At 57.0% G+C, this 27723-nt stretch overlaps 1 protein-coding gene across 3 annotated transcripts; it reads right to left on the reverse strand.

Moving 5' to 3' along the window:
• Nucleotides 1-27490, reverse strand: SH2B3 (SH2B adaptor protein 3). 3 transcript variants are annotated; one of them, XM_032706288.1, is made up of 8 exons: nucleotides 27238-27490; nucleotides 18279-19061; nucleotides 6168-6269; nucleotides 5819-5910; nucleotides 5617-5708; nucleotides 5209-5423; nucleotides 4718-4889; nucleotides 1-4446 (listed from the first exon to the last, which is right to left on the reverse strand). In XM_032706288.1, exons 2-8 carry the CDS (start codon nucleotides 19032-19034, stop codon nucleotides 4148-4150), a joined length of 1728 nt encoding a protein of 575 aa, XP_032562179.1. In that variant the 5' UTR covers nucleotides 19035-19061; nucleotides 27238-27490; the 3' UTR covers nucleotides 1-4147. The 3 variants fall into 3 exon arrangements, with proteins under 3 accessions (XP_032562179.1, XP_032562181.1, XP_032562178.1); XM_032706290.1 differs by lacking the exon at nucleotides 27238-27490 and adding an exon at nucleotides 25463-25541 and having other exon boundaries at nucleotides 1-4443; XM_032706287.1 differs by lacking the exon at nucleotides 27238-27490 and adding an exon at nucleotides 25463-25541.
• Between the last annotated feature and the right edge of the window lie 233 nt (nucleotides 27491-27723).

A 27723-nucleotide genomic window follows, 5' to 3' on the forward strand; every position in this document is an offset into this window, starting at 1 on the left:
TGAGAAACGAGTTCTAAAAACAGTTTATTAAGAGCAGATTTTTTTTTATATTATGGTAAAATCGCATTATTCAAGAATAAGTTACTTGTACAGTACATACAGAAACAATATGTAGAAAAAATTACAAGAAGAACTTTTCTGTGCCAGTGAAAAGTAGAACTTTCAAATTAATAAAGTCCCAACAAAATGTTGGCTTTAATCGTCCTGCTGAAGGCTGAGTTTGGGAACACACAGTTGCCTCCCCGGGAGTTGCTGGTGAAGGTTGGGGCTGTTTGGATCAAACAAGCTAAAATTAAAGTTTGGAATACTGGTAATACCAGCGTTTGGGGGTCCAGATTAGAAAGGAGAAGCTTTGGCTTATCCCCGGATCTCTTCTTATAAACTTTGCCCCAAAATAGTTTCAGTGAGGTGAGGAGTGGAGGTGTCAGTGTTTGGTACCTGCTGGTGCTGGGATGTGGGAGGGAGGGAGACATCAAATAATGCTTTAGGTCATGGACTTCTGCAGAACCTGACACCCACAAGGACATGAAGAAGCCACAGAGCAGGGGGTTCTGTCAGCAAACAGCAAGTGGTTTATGAAGATGAGGGGGAGGAGTTGTGGTTGGACCCAAGGCTTGGGTTATGCCCTAAGCCAAGTGTCTGCTGTCCCACAGTGAGAAGGCACTGCCTGGTTTGCATCTTTATTGCCAAAACCTGCCCTGAGTAGCTGGATGAAATGGGGTTCACACCCCAAACAGCCTCTCCTGGGAGAGGCCACCAGGAAGGGCCTCCAGAGCCGCTGCAGTGGGTCACGGCTTAGTTGGGTTGGATCCAAACTCATGTTCCATCTCCAGCGCCAAGGCACAACTGGGGTCACACCTGACTTCTATTTCAGAGGGGGCTGTACCCTGTACCTGTGTGGAGCCACCCGGGGGCTCTTCCCTTGGCTTCCCCTCCTCCCAAAACTCAACGCTGAGACTTCACAAACGCCAGTAAAAGCCCACATGGGCTGAGGAACTAAACCTGCTCAGCCTTATCTTCTCCCAAGTCCCAAGATTATAAAGATTCCTGCAAGTTGTTTACATTGCATAGGATGGAATGGTTAATGCTCTTTGCCCACTGCTCTAATCAAGGATTGGGTGCCTTGTGGGCTGGAGGAACATGCTGGCAGGAGCAGAGGTGGGACTGCGTGTCAGGCTCTGACCCGTGTCACAAACCAGATGCTTTCTAGGAGAAATGGGATGTCAAACTCAGTCCCCAGGAGCTTGGGAAATAACCCAAAAATCACTTGAGGTCCTGATGCAGCTGGGTCAGGACCACAGTGAGTCTGAGATGGGGAGATGACGCAGCTGGGAGGGCTGGAAAACCTTTGGCTCCCTTGTTGGTGAGTTCTGGGATGGATATAACTATGAAATAATCAGAGTGACTTTCCCACTGCTCACGGGTGGGAAGAACAGGAGTTTGTTTGCACAGGGGAAGCAGGTGCTGGGGTGACAATGAACCCAACATATATTTTGGTAATCAAGCACAGCAATTTCCATTTCAGCTGCAGAGAAACCCCTTGCAATTAAACTGCAGGTTAAAAATACCACATGCACATGCATGTTACGGTTCTGGCACTGGAACAATAAGCCCTGGAATGCCAAAACAACCCACCCCAGCAGCATCTGATTGATCTGGCAGGGATCTATGTGGATTCATCTGGCAAGGGCTGCACTGGCTGTAAAGAGTGATCCCTTTTCCCAGTCCATCCTTTCTTTGCAGATGTAGGGAGATTCAGGTGAGACAACCACATTTTTGGGGGGAAAAACCCCTTTGAACACAGATTGCTGGTGCTCAGTGGGACTAAAATCAGGAATCTTAGCAAGATTTAGCATGTGTATGTGTTTTCCAAGGCTTTGGGAACCAAGCACTTAGCAAGGAAAGGAGATAACTTGTGTGTAATTCCTCCCCTTCCCTTCCCCATCCCTGCAAACACAGACCACGGGGATTTATTTATTAGTGATGGAGGGAGCTGACTTGCCTGGCACAAACCAGCTCAGAGATGTGCTCCTGCCACTGGATGCAGCCTTTGTGCTACTCCAGGCAGGAAAATGGGATGCGGATACAGCTGAGGAGCTCCAAGAGGACAGGGCTGCCTTTGTTTCCCCATCAGCCTCTGGCAGTGCTGGAGGAGCTGGACCAGTGCAATTCACTCTTAGTGCTCTGGTTTCAGGAGTGAGTGTGTGACAGCATGTGCTGAGTGCTGGGAATGCTGATCCCCATGGAAAAGTAGGATTCCTCCCTGTGCACCTGTTTTCAAGAGAAAGGAGGAAAAAAAGCCTTTGCCTGCTCTAAATGCACAAAACCCAGGAGAGAGCTGGAGCAAGTGATGGGGAGGCATAAAATACAAATCCTAAATGGTTTCTCAAGCTGATGGTTCCTGTTTCTCCCGGTGTCATCCTTTGACTGTGACTTGTAAACCCAGATTTGCTCTCACAGCCATTCCCTGAGCTGTTTTTGGCCCTGGATATTTTGGCGTTGCCCCACAGCACTGGGATTTGCCCTTCAGCTCCTGACCTTGGTTCCTCAGGCTTTGGCTACCAACCGGGCTCACCAAGCACTGGCTTCACAGCAAAGCCCGGCCTAGAGGCTGGATTTTTGTGAAATTCCCTAACTCAGCCCAACAAGGCTTTGTGTTTGCTTGTTTTCAAATTAATTCCTAAATGTTAATGCTCCTGAGGGCTCCCACTTGTACTGCAATTTCAAGGAAAAAGCTTTCTGGAAATCAAAAGCTTTCTGGAAGGCAATCTCAAGGCAAGTTCTGCAGCCGAAATCCCGGGGGCTACGCTGGGAAATCTGGAAGTTGAATGCTGTGAACATCCCCCCCCCCCGGGTGTTGCAACAGCTCCAGCCCTTCCTCATTCTTAAAATAACGGCAGCTTCTAAGAAGTGGTTCCTCTCCTACGGCTGCCCCAGGCCCCGGCAGGTGAAGCAGCACCAGGGCTTGGAAACAGCAGCAGAGATCGGGGATCAGGGGATCTTGACACCCAGGGATTTGCTGGGACAGGTTTTTCCTCCAGGTGAGGAGGTGTCCAAGGAACCCCCCCCTTGCCTGTGTAGCTTTAAATACCACCAAATTCTTGGTGACACAGTGTTTTGGGGGGGAAAAGGCAAGTGACAGCAGGGTGTGCTGAGCTGGTGAGGTGAGAAAACATTTGGGGGAAAAACTGACTTCAAATTTGTGCCTAAAATGCTTCCAATCACCGGGATAGAACGGTTCCATCACCGGGGTAGAACAGTTTCATCACTGGGATAAAACGGTTCCATCACCAGGATAAAACAGTTCCAACATCAGGATAAAACGATTCCACCACTGGGATAAAATGTGCCCATCACTGGGATAAAATGTCTCAGTGACCGGGATAAAATGTCTCCATCACCGGGATAAAGCCCCTCCATCACCAGCAGGAATAGTTTGCTGTCAGTCTCTGTGTTAGTTCTCAGCTGGTGACACGATTAAGGATGGAGCAATTAGTGTTCACGTCTCAATTAGCTGGGCAAGCAAGGTGAGCATTCCCCTGGCTGGTGCAGGGAGTGATTCTGGCTGTGCTGGGTTAAAAAAGAAGTGCAAGAAAAGCCAGTTTTTGCCTTATCTAAAAATAAAGCCCAAACCCTGCTCGCGCCCGTCGCAGGAGCTCAGCTCAGGTCGGGCTTTGCTGGTGGGTTTGGCAGCGGCAGCACATGTTGGGGCAGGAGGACAGGGCCCGGAGCAGCAACTTGTCAATGAATTTATAATCCTTTTTTTCTTGGTTTCCTGGGGTTTTTTTTACCTTTCTCCGATTCTGTGGGTGTAACACAGACCCTGGTTCCTTCGCTGGGACAGGCGGGAGGCCGAGCCCGGCGTCGCGGCACTCGGCACATGGGGCACAGGCACGAGCGGTGTGTAAACAGTAATGAGAAAGCTTTGAGAATAACAACAAAAATAACAATAAAAGGCCCTTTAACAGGCCAACGAGAGGGAGCACACCCGTACAGGAGTGAAAAATTACCCCCTTCCTTGCGAAAATAAAATAATCATCCCTAACCAGAAGGAAGAAACAGGTACATTCTTTCTCTGGATGGATCCCCAGAAGGTCTCTAGGATTTCTCCACCCAAAAGTGCATCCCAGTGCTGGCGTGGTGCCAGTCAGAGCGGTGTGTACTGGTTGTCGATGGCACGGACGTGGCCCCGGCCCGGTGCCTCCACCTCGTAGTCCGACTCGCGGGGCCGGGGCCTGGGGGCCGGGAGGATCCTGCTGGGGCGCAGGCTCTGCGCCAGCTCGGCCGGCGGCGGCACCAGGTGGAAGATCTGCTCTGAAGGGGGGCCTGGGGGGGCCTCGTCGGCACCGTGGGGGCAGGAGGAGCCGGGAGGGGCGAGGCTGAACTCGGGGCTCCAGCCGGGGACAGGCAGCGGGAGAGGGACCGTGGTGCTGGAGCCGGGAGCTGCTGGCGGAGGCAGGAGATGGGTGGTCAGGGTGCTGTGGGGTGGGGGTGTAGGGTGCATCCCATGACCCCCCCGCTGACGTGGGGAGCAGCTTCTCCTTTCTCAAAAGAGGAAGCCGGGAGCTCGGGAGTCACCTTTTGTGCCACTGCCCGGATGCTTCCACTTCCCCCCTCCGTGTGCAAACAAAGGGCCCAGCTCTGGGCAGCCCACCAGAGCCCAGCTCTGGGCACCCTCCATCCCTGCACCCCAGGGAACCTCCCCATCCCTGCACACCTTGTGAGTGGGGCAGGACCATGACGTAGCTGGAGAGCCGGACGTCGCAGGCCGTGCCGCACTCCAGCGGGATGGGGTAGCGGTGGAAGTGGTGCAGCATCTCCACGATGGAGGAGAAGCGGAGGTGCTGGACCCGGCACTGGCCCCGCTCCGTCAGCGCCAGCCGCAGGTGCTGCAGGGAGACAGACCTGTTACCCTCCCACCCGCTCCCTCCTGGAGCAGACGGCTGGGACAGAGGGATATTTGGGGTGGGAGGACACAAATGGCTGTAGCACGATGTGCTGCATCCCCAGCCTGCGATTCCCTGGAGATTTTTGCCCCCCAGGAGCAGGGATGGGGCCACCAACCCCCTACAAGCATCAAGACAGGGAGCAGGAGAGCACCTCCCTGGGGTGGGATGTGGTGGGACAAGGACTGTGCTGCAGCAGGGGGGCTGCCCGAGGGGCTCCTGCGAGACTCCCCTCCCCATCCCAGCCCTCTCCCGCCCGTACCTTGGCTCTGCCCTGGAAGTTGAAGGTGAGCACGTACTCGCCGCGGCGTGTCTCGCTCTGCCGCACCAGGAACACGCCGTGGCCCTCCAGCCCCCCCAGCTGCACCAGCTGAGCCGCCTTCACGCGGGAGATGGGCCCGTGGAACCAGGGGCAGGAGGAGAGAAACTGCTCCATCTTCGGCCCTGCCGCCTCCCCCGGGCCCCCTGGCGTCGCCACTGCTGGGGCACAGGGATGAGTGTCCCTGGGAAGTGGGGACCCCTGCCCACAGCCCCCATCCCCCTGCCCTGTGGCTCTGCCCCCCTGTCATGCCAAAGGGGAAGCTAAATCAGCCCAGCCATGGCTGGACATGGTGACCCCCGGCAAGGGATATTCTGTCCCCAGGGTGCTCTGGGTGTCCCCCCTGCTCACCTTGGCCGAGGGGGTCGGTGCTGGTGGTGGGGCTGGTGGCTGCAGGGTCGGGGTGCCGGCACACCAGGAGGTCGGGGTCACCCGTGTCAGACCTGCAGGAGGCAGGAGAAGCTGAGTGCTGGTGGTAGGAGCCAGCCCGTGTTGGAGGACATGGAGCCACTGTCCCCATCCCCAGGCTCAGGGACACCCAGCGGGCGCTTACCCCCTGCGCACACACTCCCGGATCTCGGCCGTCCAGGAGTTGAGCTGCTGCTCATCCCCGGCCTCAAACAGGATGTCGGTGGCATTGGTGACCTGGGGGACATTGGAGAGGGATAGGGGGGCTTCAGAGAGAGAGAGATGTGCATCCCCCCTCCCACCCACCCAACCACGCTCATGACCCTGGCAGGGACAGACATCCTCCGCCCTGCACACCACATCCCCCTGTGCATCCCCTCCCGGGATGGGAAGAGGAACTGAAATTTGGCACGGGAGCTTTTGGGAGCCATGTGCGCCCCAGAGGGTGGGAAAGTCCTCGGGGGTGGCTGTAGGACCCCTCCAGCAGGTCCTACCTTGAGGACGAAGGTGTGGAGGTTATCGGGCATCTCAAGGCGGGTGCACCTCCGCACCTCCTGCACGGCGGAGCAGGCGACATGGAGCTTCGGCTTGGAACCCTGTGGAGGGAACACGGAGACTGAGCTGAGCCCCAACACCCCCTGCATCTCAAAACACTGCCCCCACTCCACTGCTCTGTCAGGACCGGGAGCCACCTGAGGCACAGCAGCCAGCAAGGAAATACCCGGCTCTCCAGGGAAATACCACATCAGCATGGAAATACCCTGTGGAGCGAGGAAATACCCCATGGAGCAAGGAAATACCCTGCAGGGCACTGCCCAGCTGCTGTCAGGGCACCCCAGCGGGGCCAAGTGACACCCAGACCCATCTCGGCAGCCCCAAGGACCCTGCAGTGGAGGAATGGGTGGAGGAAAGGAGGGAGAAGTGGATTCCCAGCACGGCAGTGCATTCCAGGGAGGATGGGGAACGTGGGGTGCAGGCAGGGAACACCCCGCTCACGGGTGCAAGGGTCAGCAGTGGCGTGCCAAGAGCGCTCTGGCAGGTTTGGCACTGACACAGGCACGTGACAGAACGCTGAGCAAACACTTCCAGAGAGGTTAATAATACCCCTCTGGCAGCTTTCGGTTCCTCTGCCGCCCCGTGTGCCGGCGAGCGAGAGCTGCTGACCACCGGGAGGCTGCAGCACGTGGCACCCAGTCCACCACTAGGACTGGGCTGACTCGGGGTGCCAGGGGGGTGGAAAGCTGCTGGGGGACCCCTGCACTGGTGCTGGGGAATGGAGCCAACCCGTGGTGCTCATCCCTGTGGCCAGAGCCACTCCATGCATCCCAGCAAAGCCCAGGCAGTGCCACCATGTGCCGGGCACACTCGTCCTCCTGTGCTAGGCTTGCTGCACGACAGAATTTTGGCTGGCTGTGATTCATGCAGTGGCTTTAGCATCCCATGGGCTGCTGGCTCCACTGGTCCTCTCGAATCCACAGCCACTGTCCCTACACAGATGCCAGGTTGTGATGCTTCACCCCACCATAACATTTGCCACCAAACTGCCCAAATTCTGCTCCAATCTTGTGATACTCATGGCAAACCCACACCCACTATGTCCCCAAACAACCTGTATGACCCCAAGAATGTCCCCACTGGACACTCTCCATGGTCACCCAGCCAAACCGTGTCTAGCTGTGCTTTTTTTTCTTCCATCCCCCCTCCTCCCTCCTTCTCTCCCCTGAGGACTTGGTGTACTTTGGGGCCGGAAATGCAGCGTGAGAGGGATCAGCCCTTATCAGCACCGAGTTGCACCGAAAAGAAAGTTCTTAGAAGTCGCCCGTGTACGGCGTCATTGCAACGGGGTTGGTGACACCACGGTGGCTCTGGCACCTCCGGGCCCGCTGGTGACAGTGATTGCAGCTGTGCTGTGCTGTGCTGTGCTGCAATCACTGTCACCAGCGGGGCCAGGGGTGCCGTGAGCCGCCGCGCTGGCGCCGGTGCTTTATCCCCAAGGAATTTGATTTTTCTGCCGTCCTTGGAACACAACCGTGCCCCGTGCAAAGTCCTGCACGGAGAAAAGTGAAAGGATCACCAGTCCTGGCTGCTTTCCCGCACAGGGGTAGTGACGTGCAGCATGTCCCCAAGCGGGTTTATCGCCATCCCAACCACGGTGTTGGGGTCAGCTTCTTAGGAAAGTGTGAAATTCCAGGAAAAGGGAGTTCTGCGAAGCCCCCTGCGTCTCTCGGCATGGGGAGCACAGACGGGGAGCGTGAGGGGAGAAGGAAATGATGCAGCAGAGAGATACGGTGCCCGAAAAGCCAGTCTGGCTTCGGAGAAGTGCCAACCACAGGCACGGTACCCGCGCTCCCCGAACCGCCGCACTCACCGCAAGATGCCCCGTTCGATGGGGCCGGTACCAGGAAAGGGATTTCTCAGTAACCAAAACTGCACACTCAACACACCATGTGTTCACCCAGCACCCACGAGCTCCTTCTCGGCAGGAGAGGTGCCCCAGCAGCACTGTGGGGTTGGGGAACTCCCAATGCCACCTGGCTTGGGGCGCTCAGGATGCTCAAGATGTCACCCCAGCTCAGCCTCCAACCCCACTAGCATCAGCTCCCACGTGGAGTCTTCACCCCACTGTTCCCTAAAGGATCCTGTGCACACGGGGGAAAGCCCAGCACCAGGTTCAGAGCTCCCAGAATCACCTGGGGACATGACACCCCATGAAGCTGCACTCCCAAAGCCCCCAGAGCTGAGCTGCCACCTGCCATCACTGTGGCATTCCCAGTCCTGACACCTGGCATGCAAACTGGGCATGACACACCCTGGGGTGTGTCACAGGTAATCTCCAGCTCACAGAGCTGAAGGCAACAGGATCCAGCCTGAACCTCCCAAATTTCCTCTCCCTGTGGCAGCTGACAGTGGCTGAGCACTGCTGGGGACATCTGGCCACCGATGGACATGACAGTTCCATAGGATAGGGACAGAGGAACCACACCAGCTCTCAGTACCTACTGGAATACACCAGAATTTGCATTTTTGTTCTTTGCAGGGAATTTTTCTACAGATCAAAAATACAAAGCTTCAGCCAGGCCAGAGCTGTTCCCAGCACCAGGTGACATGGGACAGACTGGTAGGTGGAGGAAAATGCCCCTAAGACAGAATTCCCTCCTGAGCATCCCATTGGAGCCAAACCCAGAGATGACACCTCACCTCCACTCCATCTCCCAACATCTCTGATCCCTGCCATCCCCGTGGGGTGCCATGGGTGGCACCAGCACAGCAGGGGAATAACCAACACGGCACAGGCAGTGCCACCACAGCACCCACGGCCACCACACACCTGGGGAGGGCAGGGCAGCCAGGAGAAAGTGGGGTTTTCCAGCTCCTGCCAAAGCTAGGAAGGAGCCCGACGCCAACCTGGTGCTGTGGCTGTGCCAGGAGCGTGGATGGAGGTCAGGCCAAGGTCACAGCTGCGCGCGGGCGGTGCCAGCGTGGAGCTGCTGCGTTTCCTCCTGGCAAACCCCGGTCCCAGCCCTTGCCACAGCACCGGCACCGGCAGCTTTCTGCACTCTCTGTGTCTAGGTGGTGCCAGTGGCCACAGTGCCAGTGAGATGCCTGTGCCACTGGCTCCTTTCCTGGTGATGTCCCCCCAGCAGCTCCCACAGTGCCTTCTGCATGCCTTTGGTGGGGAACCAGTGCCCAGAGGGTGGTTTGGCGTGGTGGGTCACTCCACACCTCTCCAACAAGGATATTTGGATTTATGGGGGTTTTTGGCAGCAAAGCTCCTCACAGCTTGCCCACACATGCCAGGAAAAATCTCACCATGAGAAGAACAACCTGTCTGGATGCTCAGGGGACACTGTGGGTGCCTGGGAAGCTTTTTCTGCTCTGATGAGGAGGGAGGCAGCCAGTTTTCCAAGAATGAGACCAAAATCCCACTGCCACGCTACCCACACCCAGAGACCCACCGGTACCTCTCTGTGTGACCAGCACCAGCACGGCCCAGGCACCACCAGGGTGCTGCACCCACTGCCCCCCCAGACACCCCTCAGGCTCCGCCGATTCTTGCCAGGTCCCCAAAATGCTGCCACTGCCCACAGTGCTGGTTTGCATGGGAGGGAGCTGGAGCCATGCACCCTTCCCAGTGGATTTGGCCTGTGCCCAGTCCCCTGCTGGCAAAGGTAGTGGTGGCCCAGGGATGACAGTGATGGCGCAGCAATGACAGCAATGGCACCGTGATGAGGGTGGCAGCACAGTGATGATGGCAGTGGCATGACAATGACAGTGGCGCTTTGGTGACAACAGCAGTGGCACAGTGATGTGGGTGGTGGCACAATGATGATGGCAGCGACACAGCCATGATGGCAATGGTGTGGTGACGATGGCAGTGTCACGATGATGATATCAGTGGAATGGTGATGATGGTAGTGACGCAGTGAAGATGGCAGTGGCACGGTGCTGATGACAGTGGCGTGGTGACAATGGCAGTGGCATGGTGATGATGACAGTGGCACAGTGATGACAGCAGTGGCACAGTGACGATGGCAGTCTCACGATGATGATGATGGTGGCTGGGCCGTCAGGCCGCGTTTGTACAGAGCAAATCCTTGGAATGCAGCAGCCACTGCCGCGGCCCCTCCACGCTCTGGGATTTCCCCAGGCCGGCTCTCTCGCTTCCACTCTGAGTCATGCACAGGAGGTGGGAAGTGCCTGAGTCCTTGTGCAAGGTCCCCGACGGATACGGGTGAAATTTGTCACTTCTCATAAATCTCGGAGCCCACCATGTCCCCCTTAACGCAAGGGACAAACCTCAGCCGGAGCCGCAGCACCCGGGCCCGGCTCAGTCCAGCTCTGGGGGACAGACAGACGGACAGACACCAAGATCCACAGCAGCCAGGTTGTGCTGGCACAAAACCACATCCTGTGCCTACAGCCCTGGGGAGTTTTGTGAAGTTTCCCGGGAGCTCAGAGGGACACAGCCCTGTTCCAGGGAATGCCAGGTGAGCAGGAAGGGAAACATCCCATTGTGCCAGCAGGGTCCTGTGGGGCTGTGAGGGCTCCAAGGATCACGCTGGAGGGTGCAAGGTGTCTGCTGCAGCAGCCATTGTCCTCAGGGGTTTGCACCACAGGTAATCCCAGCGTTCATCCTTGGGGATTTTGTGTGGCAGATAATCCCAGTGTTTGCTCTTGGGAGTTTCACCGCAGTTAAACCCAACACATCCTTGAGGACTTTGCACCATAGATAATCCCAGCACATGTTCTTGGGTGTTTGCACCACAGCTAATCCCAGTGTGCATCCTCAGGGATCTGCACCATGGCTAATCCTGGTGCTCCTCCTCAGGGATCTGCACCACAACTAATCCTGTTATTCATCCTCAGGAATCTGCACCACAGCTAATCTCAGCATCCATCCTCAGGGATCTGCAGCATGACTAATCCCTCTGTCCTCCAGTGGATAATCCCAGTGCTCCAGGGGGTTGATAGAACATAATCCCAATGCTTCTCATCAGGCATTTGCACCATGGGAGATCCCAAGGAGACTGATCCTGTGCCAATGCAGGGATCCCACTGATTCAGTCCTCCCACGTGCCTCCAGCACCTACTGCAGGGACCCTCAGCTCAGTACCCCGTGACCTCAGGATGACTCTCCTGTCTCTGCAGGCAGAGGGTGTTCACTCTGAAACCTGCTGCCTGCAGTGGCACCATCATGGGCCCTCTGTCCTGGGTTTGGGGAACTGGAGGTAGGAGTTTTCCTGCCTCTGTTAAACAGGAACACAAGAGGTGTTCCCTGTTGGTCAGGTGATCCTGCTCTATGAGCTCAAGCCCCCCAGGCCCCATCCACTACCTCCCGAAAACCCCTCTCTGCCCACCCCAAGCCCCCATCAGCATCCTCAAGGGAACAGCAGAGGCATAAAGGAGTTGCCAAGACACCCTGCCTCCAAGTATCCCCGAAGGCTGTGGCAGGGGACAGAGCCATCCCTGAGGGGACAGTGCTCCTGGTGACAAGGGGCCCCGTTGTGCCGCCTGCAGCACTGGCTCAGGGGTGGCTGGGACACAAAGCTCCTTCTGTTCCATCCCGGGTGGCTGCCGAGCGCCAGCGAATGGCCACGGGAGAAAACACAGCCCGGACCCCCAGCACCACACTGAGCCCCTGTTTTTTATCAAATTAACCCCAGGGAGCTGCAAAACAACACCCGAAGAGTTGCCAGGTGAATCCTGCGGGGATGGATTTGGGGTTCCAGGCAGAACCCCCGCCCTTCCCCAGGGCTGACTGCTCCTCTTTGTGCACTGACGAACCTCCACGCTCTGCACCAACGAGCCAACACTCTCAAACTCTCCAAATCACTGCAAAGACCCCCAAAACCCTGCAAAGCCCCCCCAAACCAGCGAGCCTGGCAGTTCATGTCACAGCAGGGCTGAGGAAGATGGGGGCTATAAACAGGATCTGTAAACAGGCGGTGGTGTTTGCCAGCCCTTTGGTGTTTGTTTTTTTTTTATTTATTTTAAGCCAAGCTCGGTTCCAGCGTGGGCTGCTTTAATAATTTCCTGGAATAAATAATGAGCATGGAAAGTAAACAAGGTGTCTGCGTGCAAGCAGGAGCTGGCTGCAGCCAGGACTGAGTCACCCCAAATCCCAGCCCCAAAGGGATGTGGGGGGTCCTGTATGGACCCCACAGGCTCCACACAAAAATGTCCTGGGATTTTTGTATCATCCTGAGGTTTTGCATCACACAGTGGTTCTGCATCACCCAGGAGGATAGAAAAGGTTCAAAAGCCCAAATGGGAGCATTCGATTCCCCCTGGATGGGTATTTTGGTTTCTGCCCCTTGCCTGGTGATTGTTTTTCACATAATCCCAAAATAACATTGAACATCACAACACTCATCATGGGTATCACTTTGAGCTGGGACCAGCTGCCTGGTGGGAAGGAGCAGGGTCCATCCCAGCCAAACCCCCACCACTGGGATGAATCCTTGAATCCTTCCAGACCCTGTGCTGCCTGCACAGGCTCTCATAAATATTTACCTTTGAAAGAAGCAGCTCTCAGCCTTGAAACAACCACATCCTGGGCCGTGAAAAAGAGAAAAAAAAAAAAAAAAGAAAAAAGAAAGAAGAAAAGAGACAACCACCCAAAAACCCCCACCGGGCATCTCACATGGGCTGCGGGGATCCAGTACCCAGCAGCACCCACAGCCCTTTGCACCCCACCTGTGGGAGGCTCGGGGGGAAGCGACACATTCCTTCAGTGCTTTTCCAGCCCCTTTTCCTGCAATTTGCTCAATATCTCCCATTTTTTTCCTCACTTCTCATGTGGTGCTTCCACCCTGAGCAGCATCCCTGTGATGGAGGCTCTGGGGGGGGCACAGCTGTGGGACAACCACCCCCCCAAAAGGGTGGATTTTAAAGGATGGGGTTAACAAGGATGTAAAAATCTCTGTAAACCCCACAACCCCAGCACCCAGGGAAGCGCAGGTTGGGGTCCATCCAGCACCCTCACACCCAGTCAGGCCCCGTCGAGCTCCATCCCAGCAACACAGTTTCCAAAATAAGAAACTCCGCTCTTCAGCAATTAACGCCGGCGCTGTGGTTACGCTGCTAAAAGTGTTTTTTCCGTGCATGACCAAGGATGGAAAAAGTTGTGGTTAATAAATGACAAATAACCTTTGTCTCATCGCCCTCCACCCCTCCCTCCCCCCCACCCCCGCGCACCCTCACCCCGCGATACCCAAAAACAGAGAGGGGGGAAAAAAAATAGAGCAAAAGTCACCACCAAAATCTCACAAAGCCCCAGCCCTGGGCGCCTTCGAAGAACAGCGAGTGGAAAGCGGAGCATGAGGGACGCGCCACCTGCCCTGCTCTCAGTGAAAGTCTGTGCGTGGGTTTCGGTGCAGCTCTGGACGCCTTCCGGGGAGGTCTGGCCTCTCCCAAGGGAATTTCGGGGCACCCGAAGCCCTCTGGCTCGTACACCGTGGCAAATTCCCTGAGGATGCCGGGAGAGGGATGTGGAACTTGGTGGAGGCCATGAGAGGGATGTGGTCCTTGGGGTTGCTGGGAGAGTGATGTGGTCCCTGAGGATGCCGGGAGAGGGATCATAGAATCACAGAGTCCTAGAAGAACTTGGGTTGGAAGGGACCTTTAAAGGTCATCCAGTCCAATCTCTCTGCAATGAGCAGGGACAGCAACCAGATCAGGATGCAGCTTGTGGAGATGCCGGGAGGGGGATGCAGTCCCTGGGAATGCCAGGACAGGGATGTTCAGAGAGGGATCATAGAATCACAGAACAGTTTGGGTTGGAAAGGATCTTTAAAGGTCTAATGGGACATCTTCAACTGGCTCAGGATGCAGCTCCTGGAGATGCCAGGAGATGAATGCCATGAGAGAGATGCAGCATGGCAGAAGAAGGATGCCAGGAGAGGAATGCAAACCCTGGAGATGCAGGGAAAAGAATGCCAGGAGGGGGATGCAATACTTGAGGATGCAGGGGGAAGGATTCCAGGAGAGGGATGTGGTCTCCGCAAATGCCAGGAGAAGGATCCCAGGAGAGGGATGAGGCTCCTGAAGATCCCAACTGACACTAACATGCTCTTCCCTGGACCAGAGATGCAATGATGGGACAATGAGATGCTTCCCATCACTGACAAAACCCTTCTCATGGTGTTCCAGGGAGGAAAGTTCCCCTTTCACCACTGCCTCTCCATAAATCCTCATCTGAGTCACTTGAGGCCACACCTGAGCAGCTCCAATTACTCTTGAAGATACAAAGCAGCTCCAGGAGGAGCTGGGATGGGGATGGAGACTACAACACTGAGATGTTCCCCATGCTGTGCTGGAACAGCTGCCACCCAGAGCTGCAAGCACAAAAAATCAGGTGCAGGACCTGCTGGCTCAGGAGGTGGCAGTTCTGAGAAACCAGATTCAGGTGAAAGGGGAAAAAAAGAAAGAAAAAAAAAAGAGAAAAAAAAAAATAGAAAAAAAAAAGAGAAAAAAAAAAGAGAAAAAAAAAAAGAGATAAAAATGAAGTCAGAGCAGTCTCACACTGAGCAGAGATAAAAATACTGCTCCTCCCGCAGCCACGGCAATGACGGACGAGCCGAGACACTGTGGGCTTTCACCGGAAAGAGTCTTCCCAGCTCATCCCAGCGTGCCATCAATTTATGGGATGCACTGGATCTCATTAAAACACCATAAAGAAACCAGCACAAATGCAAATCCCATTTCCCTTCCCCTTCCTGTAAAAACATCTGGTCAACAGAAACGGCCTGGGACATTTCCGTTGCGAATCACGGTTTTCATGGAGCTTGGGATTTGGCCATGTACAAGGTATTTGGGGCTGGGGCTCAGCTGAGGAATAGGGCAGTCCCAAAACACACAAATCTGGCTTTTGCCAGCTTTGGCTTTAATTTATGAAGGTGGAGAGACTTCAGAGATGCCCAGCTCTACGAGTTATGTGGGAATAAATGGCATGGGAGAGGAGAAAGTCCATAGTGCCTCCAAGGAAAGCAGGGAGGACTGGTGAGCATCACCCTTGTACCAGACATCAGAGAATCCACCAGAGCTGCACACCCAGGACCATTCCCAGGTGTTCCCTTGTTGGAAAACATGTGCACATGTATATATACACTCATATATACAAGCACTACAGATATTCCGATGTCCCTCTGCTCCAGGTGCTCTTCCAGAGCATCATCACCTCACCCTGGCCTCCTCACATCCCAGAACCCTCTGGAATGTCCCCAGGGTGGGGATCCAGGTGCCACCCACACTGTGCCCACTGCAAGAGAGCCACTCCCAGGAGAGCTCCAGATCCAATCATCTCCAAACCCCATCTTCACAACATCATTTTTCCACTGCTCCAGGGAGGAAAGAGCAATGTCAAAACAACCCAGACATGGCTGTGAGCACGGGAAGGCGAGCTGCTCCTTCTCCCAAAATCCTCATCTCCTCTGGCACATGCCTGGGGAAGGGAATGACCCCTTCACTCAGCACAGCCACCCAAGCAGCAAATGGGATCAGGGCTCTTCAAAGTCCCCGCTCCCTTTGATGCTGGGCAAGTTACGGGATTAGGCTCAGAGGCCCCATTGGAGCATTGGGAGAAAGGGGAAAAAAAAAAGATAAAAGCTGCCAAAAGCAGCACAACCCCCCTTTCCCCACACACCTGCCTTTTCCAAGGTCATTTCAAGGGGCTGGATATTTGGGGGCTTGGCTTGATGCTGTAAAGCCCTGAGGCCAAGCTGAATTTCCAGCTACATCCTGTTATTTACAGGGGAGGAAGGGAAAAGAAAGAAGAGGAAGGGGGAATAAAGAGGAGGTTTGGGGAAAGAAAGAGGAGGATGGGGGAAGGGTGCTTCCAAGGAGACCCTGAGGGTGACCAACCTCTCAGTCCAGAGATCAGTCAGGGCTGAAAATGCCCCAAGAACTGGTTTTATAGTTGCTAATTTAAACTCATAGGGTTTCCATTTCCATGATAATCAACAGCATCCTCAAATCAGGAACAGATCCATGAGATGGGCAAAAGGCCTGGGAGCATCCCAGGGCAGGAGGATGGAGAGGAGGGGGCTGTTGGTTGTTATTTAGTTATTTTTAAGGAAAATAACCCCCTGACAAGCTGTTCTGTTCCCACTGCTCCGTGGTTTGCCCCTGTGCTGAGTTTCGGGAGTGAAAGCCACCAGCACTGTGGGTGATTTTCCACCACCCCCGGAATCCAACCGCAGTTACTGGGAAAGGGTCTGGATTGATTGTGCTGTAAAGGAGACAGGAGCTGGCCCTGGCCCAGTGAATTGGAAAGGAAGGAGCCGCCCTGAGAATATTTGCACAGGAAGCAATTTAATCCAGAGACTTGCAAAATCCAGCGAGGAACATCCTCCACTTCCGCAGCCCTGGCTGAGAAACCACCACTTGGGGCTCCGGGGCAGAGCAGAGGCTCCGGGCTCACGGTGGTGGGGAGCACCAGGAAATCCCCATCCCATGGGGATTGCAAGAAATAATGGTGCAGAGCACTGGGGGAACTTGGTAAATGTCTTGTTTTAAATGTCTCCCATCCCTGGGTCAAAGTTGGTCAGGGGATGTGGGGAGAGGAAGAATGTGCTTGGCTTGCTTCCCAAGGGGGGGAAGGAAAGAAATACAGAAAAAAGAGGGAAGGGAAAAAAAACAGGAGAAAGAAAAAAAGAAAAAGGGGGAAGAAAAAAGAAAAGGGGGAAAGGAAAAAAGAATGGGGGGATTAAAAAGAAGTGCATGAAAGAAAAAAGAAAATGGAGGAAAGAGGGAAAAGAAAAAAAAATAGGGAAACAAAAAAGAGGGGAGGAGAAAATAGAAAGGTGGAAAAGAAAGAAAAAAGGGAAAGAAAGAGGAAAAAGGGGAGTAAAAGAGGATGAAAAGGGGGAAAAAGGGAGGAGGAAGGGAAAAAAGGAAGTGCTGCCCAGCTGCTGGGAGTACCCTCAAAGTGCCCCAAAACAACGCTGACCTCCCTGTGCCCCAGGACTGGGACACGCTCCCACAGGGAAAACAACTGCAACCCCTGACACGGCAGAGCAAAACCAGCTTTTACTTTCAGATGTTACAATTTTGATGTTGTTTCTTTTTTCAAATATTTAATATTGGAGCCGTTTGACGGAAATAGCAGGAATTCAGCCAGTTGCTCTCTGACCCTTCTGCCTTGAAGGCAGGGATGAGGCTCCAGCTCTACCAGAGGCTCTACCCTCCTTCTAAAGCACAAGTTTGTCATCAAAGTTAAACGAGCACAAAAAAAAAAAAAAAAAAGGAAAAAGAAAAGAGAAAAGAGAAAATTCATTCCATCACGCCTGCGTAAGACCTGCCATGTGGAGGAACCGTCTTTTTAAAGATTAAACACCCCAGCTCCCCCCACATCGCTCCCCACTCCCTCACATCCTGCATCATCTCCGCTCCAGCCAAGTCCAAGCACCACGGGAGCTCCCTGGGGTAGACGAGAGCTGAACTTCCAGTCAAAAAACTACTTACAAAAAGTAAAATTAAACTCCCTTACAAGTCCCAGTGGGAGCAGAGAAAGGCACGGAGCCTAATTCCTATTTTCCCTTTCCTTTCCCAGCTTGCCCAGGCAAGCAGATGCTCAGACTGCTGAAGCCACAGCACAGCAGGGACACAGTGAACTTGGGTTCACCGAACTGGGTGACCCCTCACCTTGCTGGGACGGGTCCATGTGGCTGGGCATGAGTGGGATAGAGGTCACCAGCCTCTATCCTCAGCTCAGAAGGCAGGCGCTCTGCTTGTAGCTGGAAAATCCAGGTCTGGGGTCCCAGCAGGGAGAAATGCAATGACATACTGACCAACTGCATTAATTAGTGCACACATCACCCTTGGCATTGAGTCACCCCCAAAAACACCACCACAGAGGGATCTGCTCTCCTCAGACGTATTAATTTGACAGGGTGCAGCCTCTTGTGGCTGCAGTGGAGCAAGAGCAGTGGCAGAGCAAACCCATCCTGGTCCCACCACCACTCACGGTGAGAAACCCTCATGATGAGGGACACACCACGGCCTCGCTCCTTCCCGTGGGACACACTGGCACCTTAGCATCGTCCCCAATTGTGGGACCCACAGCATCACACAGCTGGCACAGGCAAGAGCCGGCATGTCCTTACCTTGGGCGGGTCATAGAGCTCCAGCACAAAGTCCTCGGCGTCGGGCGGCCCCGCTCGCCGCAGCACCAGGCGGCAGCGCTGCCATCGCGTCCCGCTGTCCAGGGAGCTCTCATCCAGCAGCCCATACTTGAGGAGCCCCTCCTTGCGCACCTCGGGGGGCTGCTCCCGCGACAGCCCCCACGGCAGGATGCGCTTGCCCAGTCCCGGCTTGAGAGCTGCCTCCACTGCCTCCCCATCGCCATCCCCAGGGAGGGCATCCGAGGAGCGGCGTCGGAAGAGGCTGCGCCAGCTCCTGCGCAGCTGGCTGAGCGAGAAGGGCCTCCGCGCCGGCCCCGCCAGCTCCTCTGAGCTCCAGGACTTGCGCAGTCCGGACGGGGCAGCCTCGGGGGCTCGAGCGGGCTGCTCGGGGCGGGTGCCAGGCTCCACCTCGGCTTTGGTGGCCATGGTGCCCAAGGAAGCATCGGTGTGCCGCCGGTGCGTGTCCCGGTAATCCCGCGCCGGGCCGCCGGGCAGGATGCAGAGCTGGTTCATGGCGATGCCCTCCTTCACCTCGTGGCAGAAGTACTGCTGGAAGAGGTCGGTGAACTGCACCGAGAAGTTCTCGGCAGCCAGGAGGTCATGGTGTGGGTGCTCGGTGGCGAAGCGCAGGTAGTGCCGTGCCAGCTCCTTGGCGGTGCTGATGGCATGCAGCTCGCAGAACTCATGCCAGCCCCGGGGATGCGCTGGCGTGCCGGCCGGCAGCGCCTGCCCATTCATTGCCGTGGTTCCAGCGAGGTGGCTGCGCTGCAAGACAGAGCACAGGGGTGGTCAGGACAGCCCCAGTGCCCCCATGTCTCCCCCAGTCCCGGTAGCCCCTGGCTGGTGTGGCCACACCCCACTCTGGATGCATGTCCGTAGCCTGGGACATGCTGTGGGTCCAGCCAAAGCTGCTTCACTCACCTGGGACACACTGGAAGTGGCCCAGAGACAGCCAGCTCCCCAGCGAGCAGCATGGCCATGTGAGCAACCACTATGGCTCGGCCCCTGCCACCAGCAGGGCCATGCAGGACCCCGAGCCCCCACCCCCAAGTGACCAGGCCGTGCCTCAGTTTCCCCCACCTGCGAGGTGGGGTGCGGGCAGGTCCCGGTGCGGGGCGTCTGCGTGGCTTCCTGCCAGCACAGCTGCCGGCAGCTGCCCGCCCGCGGGGACGCCTGGCCCGGCCACATCCGCTCTGCTCCTGCCAAGGCTCCGCAGCGCCGATGGGTTTCCCTCCAGGGACCTATTTCAACAGAGCTGATAAAACTGGAGTGGGGGCGGGAGGGGAGGAAACGACATGAAAAGCTGCAGAAATCCAGCGACAGAGCTGCCTCACTGCCGGATCCTCCGGGCCCCAGTGGCCTGGGGAGACACGGCCACACCGCCGGCACTGCCCGGGGTGAGCGAGCGTTCCCAGGGGGATGCTCTGCTGCCTGTGGGATCAAGGAGCTGCCAGGCTCTGGTAAACCACACCATATCTCTGCCCCCAGCAGATTTCGCTGCAAGGCCAATCTGACGGCACCACGGCTGGCGTGCAGCCGCCCTGGTGTGCCCAACTGAGCCCGGCAGTGGCATTCCCCACGGCCAGCCCCGCTGCTTACCACCCAACCTCGTGCTCGCCCGTGGCACTTATCGGGGCCGTGCACTCCACTCAGGCAGGAAACATTGGCCAACCCACCCGGATTCTGCCGTACCGGCACCGGCACCGCCGCCTCTTCGAAACTCCAGCAGCAGCACCCTGGCTGCTGGGAGGAGAGGAAAAGTGATTGCATTTGTCAGGGGGAGGAAAAATGGAAAAAAACCAAAAAACCTGAAGGGCCAGGAGGAAGCGAGCGGGTGCTGAGGAATGTGCCGGCACAGGGGATGGTGTCTGCAGCCGGGGCGGTGATAACGCCGGGAAGTGGGGCTCTATCTCTGCCCACCCGCCGCCCTCCCGAGCACGTCTCACGAAGGTTCTCAGCGAGGGGAGATGTTATCAGCCCCCCGCCAGCCTCGCTGGGGCCTGGCTTCTCAGAAGAGCCACCCAAGGCTCAGGGCCGGTCGGCGTTCCAGCGGTGCCGGGCATGCGCCCACCACAGCCCGGCCAAATCCCCCGGCAGGGCCCCGTCTATCAGCACCGCCAGCCAGCCGATGACTCAGCATCCTCTGCCGTGCTCCCGCTTCCTCCCGGCACCCAGGAATCGCCGCCACAGCCACCCACGCCGCCAGCACGCTCAGCGGAATGCTCCCACAAAATGCAGAGGGAAGCGAAGCGCCCACGCGGATGGTTCCTCAGGCAGGTGGGAGATTCCCAGGACAGGGAATTCGCCTTCCAAGTTTTCAAGGTCGCTTCACACCAGCTTCGGGAGAGGTCTGCGGTGCAGGAAAAGCCGGGCTTCGCCTGTGCCACACGCCCGTGCCACACGGCGGGAAGCAGCCGAAGGCCGTCTCCGGTAGCAACGTGCTTTTCCAACCCGACGACGGGAAATACTTCCCAGCGCTTCCTCCTCCCAGTACTGGCACAATGCCGACCTCACTGCTCCTGCCCGGTGCACATCCCACATGGAAACAGCTATCCCGGATAAATCCATGCTTGAATTACCACAGCAGCATCCTGATCCTCCGCTCGGCCCCAGGTTTTGGCAGGACATGTCACAGGGATATGAGTGCCCGTTGATGGGTGGGTTTCTCCCTGCTCCAGCCTGTCGTGCTCCACAGTGTCAGAATCCAGCAGCCAGTGGCTTGAAAGCATATTTTCCATCCATATCCCTTATTCCCTGTATGATGCTACGAGGGGCTTCTGTCCACCCTGTGGATCAGCACTGAGATGAAGGACTTGTCACAACAATTAATTGCTTTAATTTGCTCTGAATGGAAGAATATAATCCCTTCAGACACACAGCGGGCTGGATGGGATGGGGGGCTACCATCGCCCCCGGATGCTGTAAGAGCCTTACATCACCCAGCCTGCCCCATTTCGGGGCTGTTTGTGGGTGCTGGGGTTGTTTTGGGTGTTGGGGTTGTTTCAGGGTGCTGGGCCAGGAGCTCGAGGAAGAGCGGGATGGGACAGACCAGCCGCAGTTGGTTTTGATGCGGGTGGGGCGGCGAGCCGGGGCTTGCGCAGGATCCAGCCCAGCCGCCCCCGGGAGCTTTCCTTAAACGCTTGCCCAACCTGAGCGTTGCTGCGGCGGCGGGGCAAGGATGGGAATCCACGGCTGGATCCAGCAATGGGTTATTTGTCCCAGTAAATGCATTTGTTGTTTACTTGCAGCCAGAGGAGCCGGCAGCACCGAGCGGTGCCAGGGCAGAGCAGGGAGCCAGTGCCGCAATCCTGCCACCCGCTCCTGGAGGATGAGCATTTGGAGCCAGCTGGCCAGCCTTGCCACGGAGGGGCTGCCGGATCCGGCCAGACACCTTCCCACCAGGGGCTGCAGCCATGGGGGAAGGGCATCCTCCAGCACCCAGAGCTGCAGATTTGGTCTCGAAGGGACGTGTGATGGAGTAGGGCCCGTGTGGCCGTGCCCTGCTCCAAGCGCTGCTCCCGCACGTGTGCGCGGGTGGCCCCAGAGCGTGTGCAGCGCAGCCGGCACTGCGATCCGAAAATGAAACCGGCCCCACTCACCGCCACTCTCCACACCAGGAAAAAGCACATCAGCAATGAGAATAGGAAATCAGATTGATGTGCCGGTTCTCCCAGAAATAACTGTTCCCAGCCGGAGGAGAAGCAGCCGGTAGCATTTTCAGCTCCCTTTATAAGCACGAGACTATTCAAAGCTCACCCCAAGGACTATTTTGAGGAGAGGGTGAAGCGAGGGGCTGGGAGACGCCCTGGACAGCCCTGCAGCTCCCCGCTTCCCAAATGGCAGAAAGACAAAGTTCCCACAATCCCAAGAGCGAGGACATTGTTCCTTCCCAGGATGTCCTCCATGAAAAGAGCTATTCTGAGCCGGCTGCAGCCTTTCTTGGCACGGCCCCGCAGCCCACTCCGAGGCAGCTATAAAAGGCTGGGTCACAATGAACGGCGCTTTTCAATGGAAAAGCATCCGGCATGGGGGGTTCAGGGGGATGCAGGTCCCTGGGGGGGGCTCAGGGGGATGCAGGTCCCTGGGGGGGCTCAGGTCCCTAGCAGATCCAGGCAGCCAAAGGTGGGTTTGCAAGGGTTGGATGGTGCAGAGTATTCCCCTGGGATGGGGACAGTGCAGCCCCTCTATGCATCCCGATCCCCCAAGACCAGAGTGGAGGATGTTGAAGGAATATCTGGATGCACCCCTGAGTTGAGGGGGACCAATGGCACTACAGCCATTTGGGAGTGGGCATGGAGATGCTGCCACTCAGCAAGGCAGGAGGGCTTGGTGCAGGGGGAGAGGTGGGAAAGGGTTCGGCTGCAGCCTCCAGATATGGGATACACCCACACATTTACAGCACCACTGTAAAATAGCCAAGGCCATTTGTGCTTCAGGCCAATACGATCCACAGCAGAAACTGCCTGGCAATGTCCTGCTCTTCCCTCTGGGGCAGCCCCCCATGGTGGTGGGGATTCTCTGGGGTCTCAAAGAAGGTGATGGCACAGGACCATCACTCCCTGCGACCTGATGGCTGTTTCCACACAGGGATCCCTGGAGGATCCCAGGGAGTCTTGGGACCTTCCCTCTCTCTCCTTTGGCTGAACCAAACCAGCAAGTTAAAAAGCAACAAAGGAGCAGATTGGTGAGGTCCCCCAGTCCACAGGTCCATACAGGCTGTTTTCTTAGGAAATCAGGTTAAAAGACAGTTTGGGAGGTTGGGGATTTTGGTCTCCTTTTCCCCCTTTCTCACAGGACATTCACACCCCTCTCATCTGACCTCCTGGCACCACACAACTTTCTACACTAAAGGCCAAAACTGGCCTTAATCTACAGCTCTGCGTGGGTTGAGCAGCGCTACAGATCTCTGGGGATGAGTGATGTTATGGCACTTTAAAATCGGAGGGAAATCACCCCTTTGGCTTCCCCTGATCACTCCAACAGGACAGATGGGATGGAGATAGCCCATCCCAAACCCGTCTCAGGTCAAATACAAGCTCCACACTGTCTTGGCCCATGGGAGCTAACCAGGACAAGCCACTGTGGCCAGCCCAGCTCCCCAGAAACCCTGTGCCTGCTTCCGCTGAGCGCCCATCCCCATCCCCGTGGCGTCTGGCACCTCGCAGCCTGGTTTACACCGTCACACTCTCCTACACCCACCGCCTGCGGGGGAAAGCCCGGCAGCAGCAGTGGGGTGGCCTCTTTCGACAGGGCTTGTTTTGTTGCATGAAACGAGTCGCTGCGGTGTAGGCGTGGGAGAAACCGGGTGCAGGGAGCACTCCTGGGGGAGTGGTCGGCTGAGGGTCCCTGAGGACAGCAGGGAGCAGCTCAGTTCCCAGTCAGCCTGGCTCTCCTGGCTCGGCACAGCAGTGCCCGAGGGCTGGATTGGGCCATCTCTCCTTGCCAAGCCACGGCAGCGCTGCCAGCACCACAAACCCTGCCAGCGCCGAGCTCTTGCACTTTCACTTTGTGTCACCCGCTGGGATTTGTCCTGACACCTTCAGTGTCCGCCAGTCCCATGGGTGTGTGGGTGGGGAGGATTTGCTCTGGGGGAGGATGGAAGATCCCTCAAAAGCCACTGGCACTTGCACCCCAATCTTTCCATTGCGATACAGGGGGCTGGCAGACCCTCTTCCTCGTAGGCTCTGGTGAAACCAAACCAGATCTTTCCACAGACAACACATTCATAAAGGCAACAGAGACTATAAAAGCAGTATTGGGGAGGGGGGAATGCACAGGGATGAGGCTCTCCTGCCCCAAAAACAAGTTAAAAAGAAATCCAAAACATTGTTCCAGCCCCAAACAAGTCAAAGTGAAACCTGCCACTAATTCCATGGGCCTTTAAACTCCAATCCCATATCCTGCCAGCAAATCCAAATGCAGAGGGGACATGCAGGAGCTGCCAGTGCCAGGTCCCTGCGCCGGCCACCTCTTCCTTTGGCTGCAGCCCCAAAAAGTCCCTGGGTCACCACCAGCTCACAACTCCAGCACATCTTGAATCAATTCACAACAACAATATCGAAATTGCAGCTCGACAAGTCATCCCGGTTTCCTTGACAGTAAATCCCAGCCCGGGCAGCAATGACCGTGTGATTGCCATGTTGGACCCGGTGGGTCAGGGCTCTCTGCGGGTGACCCTGATGGGGCTTGGTACGGGCAGGGCTGGGCACGCCAGCAGGGCACGGAGAGGCTGCAGGGGTGCTGACCCCTGGGGCATTGGCCTCGTGCTCTGAGTGCCTGCGCCTGCCAAGCCAGCGAGCCAACAAAGTCTGCAGGGAGTAGAAACTCAGAGGAGCCGCTTGGCAGGCTCCGGGTGGCACCTCCGCTTGGCACTCGCAGTGGGCACGGGGCAGAGGAGAAGGGAGCAGCTGGGCAGGCAAGGCGTGGCCCCCTCGGGCAGGGTAGCACCCCACAATCACAGCTGGGGCAGGTGGGCATTGCCCCACGGGGTCCTGCGCCCTCTAAGAGGGGTCACCCCCATGGCAGGGGCTGTGGGGGTCCAGGGGAGGCAGAGGAGAGAGGTAGGACTGGTTCACTGCATGCTGCACCCCTGGATCAGATGTCCCCAGGATAGGGATGCTGGGAAATGGGGGACTTTGAGAGATTTCAGAAGCTAGGGTGCTCTGGGGTAATGGGGTGGTAGAAAGATGGAGGTCCTCAGGACTGGGGCACCCACTGAGGAACAGAACCCCGGAAAAGGGAGTGCCCACGGGGAAAACGGGTGCTGGGAGGCCGGGGTCCCCAGGGGTGAGCGCAGCCCCTGGAAAGAGGAAGCCCGAGGAAAGGGCAGGGATAAAAGTGCCCCCCGCAGAAACAGGGTGCGGGCGAGAGGGACGGGGGGGAAGGTATCAGAGGACTGGGGGCTGACAGAGGAGGGGGATCACGACCCCGGAACAGGGGCACCGGAGCACCGCGGAAGGAGAGGATCCAGCCCGGGGCTGCGGGGTGGCTCCGGAGGCTGTGCAGGAGGAGCGGCCGCCGCGCTGCCTCCCCTCGCTGCTACTTTCGCTTTACAGCGGCCGCTTCCCGGGGCCGCCCGTCCCGGTCCAGCCCAGCCCAGCCCAGCCCGTCCCAGTCCGTCCCGGTCCAGCCCAGCCCGTCCCGTCCTGTCCCGGTCCCGCTGTTACCTGCACGAGAAGGCGTCCGGCTGCCGCTCGCCCATGGTGGAGCGGCGGAGCGCCCAGGACGGGGCGGGCGGGACGGGGCGCACGGCTCGGCACGGCTCGGCTCGGCACGGCTCTGCTCAGGCAGGAAACCGGGGCAGGCGGCTCCGCATTTCCGCCGGGCGGAGGCGCGGGGCGCGGACCCCGGCCCCGGACGGGTTATGTAAAGCGGAGCGGCGCGGCCGGGGGCGGAGGCTGCGCGGGGGCGGAGCGGAGGGGCCGCCCCGTCCGTTCGTCCGTCCGTCCGTCTGCCTGTCTGTCCGTGTGTCTCTCTGTCTGTCCGTGTGACTGTCCGTGTGTCCGTCCGTCTGTCCGTCCGCGGGAGCGCACGGCTCCGCTCAACTCCGCCCCTCCCCGCCGCTGCCTTTATCTTATCGCATCCGCGCCCGCGGAGGCAGTGGCACAAACAGCTCGGCCCGCGCTCTCGGAGTGGATTTATTTTTCATTTATGTGTGTGTGTGTGTGTATATTAGTTTTTATAACTTTTAAATTTTTTTCTCTCTGTGGATTTGGGAGTGTCAGCCCTGGCACCCCCGGCCCCAGACCCCCGGCAGTCGGGAGGGTGCCCGAGCTTGGGGTCTCCTGGGGGCTCGGGAGAGGCGTGTGCAGGAAAACACCCCACTTACTGTTCCTGACTGGCTTTGTCCTCCCACGGCTCTGCGGGCTGGGACCCAAGGGACCTCTGCGGTGGCAGCAGTGGGCCAGGCACCGTCTCAAACCCCATTTCCCATCATCTTCCAAATTATCTTGCGGCGAAAGGCGCCGCGGAGCACTGCCCACGCCCAGCTGGAGCGGGTCAGGACACAGGGCCCACAGTTGTCCCACACCGTGGGCGAGGGCTTCGGCCATGACCAAGCGGTCACAGTGTCCCTTTGGTCCCAGGAAGGGCTGGGGAGTGGTGTGGGTGGACACGGGTCAGGCTCAGCCATCCTGGTGCCATCCTGGTGCCATCTCATCCCAGGGGAGCAGAGGCCCCACGGGCAGAGCTGCAGCCGCCCACTCTGCCATTGGAAATGGGAGGAAAATAAACTTCCACTGCACCTTTTTCCAGGAAAGGGCTGGATTGTGGCCTGTACCATCACATCTGGCCCACTGATAGCTCCCACCCGTGTCACCAGTTGTTTCAAGAACTCCTCTGAGGCCTCATCCTTGCAGAATGGCAGCAGTGCCAGGGACAGAGGAGCTCTCCTTGCCCCACAGACCCCCACACAGGGCAGACAGAAGTCACAGCAGAGCAGCCCTGCCTGGGGCTGGTGCCCATCCAAGCCAAGGAAACCCAGGGATGTGGCAGCTGGGATTTTACAAACACCACACAATGGATTTGTGGGTGTTGGGAATGTGGAAACTGTGGGAATTTGCCCTTGGAGAGCAGGTTGAGGCACACTGAGCTGCTTGTGAATAAGCACGTGTGCCACCCCCAGTGGGTCCATCCCCAGCGATGCTTTAAAATACACCTCAGTCATTCACCCTATACATTCCCAATCCATCTCCTTCCAAGGACAGACTGAAATAGGAACTCCCTACTGGTGTTGTGCCACCCCTGGGCCACAGTCAGTATGGATGCAGCCCTGCTGCCCCCCTCCAGCCTCGCTAACCCCCCCGAATCAGATTTGAGACATAACCCCACAAAACCCTTGGGCATCGCCTGCTCCAGGGATCCAGGCGACTCTGCATCCAACCAGCCCTTCTCAAACCCCACAGCGAAGTGGCTGGGAGCAGCTGACATGATAAGATCTTACCTTAAAAGCTGCTTTTTAATTCCTCCTGCCGTTGCTTTACGCATAATTGCACCTTCTGGCTCTTTTCCTGAGGACGGAGGAGCGGCGGGCGGGTCCGGATGCCTGCCCTCCTTCCCACGGGCTGCTGTCCCAGCTCCCAGTGATCGCACTTTTCTTTATCAACTTAATCTATGTCAGAAGCGCCCTCTCAGCGTCCTCAGCCCCAGTGGCCAGAGATTTCTCTGTTGTTTTGCTTCCTGTATGGATTTTCTACAGTCCCCAACTGCTAATTCAGTGCCCCGACTTCTGCTTTTTCTGTTTGTATATGTGGAGCTGCACAGATGCCCTTGTACACACACACACTGCTGCTTCCCTTCCGCTCTGCACTGCCCTCAGCTTTTAACCATTGCTGCTTTCTTCTCCTGTAAAACCCTTATTCGGCTTCCGACAGTCCTTCCCACTTCCCTCTTTAATTCCTGTGCGCTGGCCTATTCCGTTTTCAGGATG

This window comes from Chiroxiphia lanceolata, chromosome 18, assembly GCF_009829145.1.
Source record: "Chiroxiphia lanceolata isolate bChiLan1 chromosome 18, bChiLan1.pri, whole genome shotgun sequence".
Classification (NCBI taxonomy): Eukaryota; Metazoa; Chordata; class Aves; order Passeriformes; family Pipridae; genus Chiroxiphia; species Chiroxiphia lanceolata.

Bases quoted from the DNA above. Each gene is read 5' to 3' on its own strand.
- SH2B3 (XM_032706288.1), bottom strand. From the start codon at position 19,034: ATGAATGGGCAGGCGCTGCCGGCCGGCACGCCAGCGCATCCCCGGGGC. The intron at 6,270-18,278 runs GTAAGGACATGC...TTCCCTCCACAG, and splicing joins AGCTCTATGACCCGCCCAAG to GGTTCCAAGCCGAAGCTCCA. The intron at 5,709-5,818 runs GTAAGCGCCCGC...TGCCTCCTGCAG, and splicing joins CGGGAGTGTGTGCGCAGGGG to GTCTGACACGGGTGACCCCG.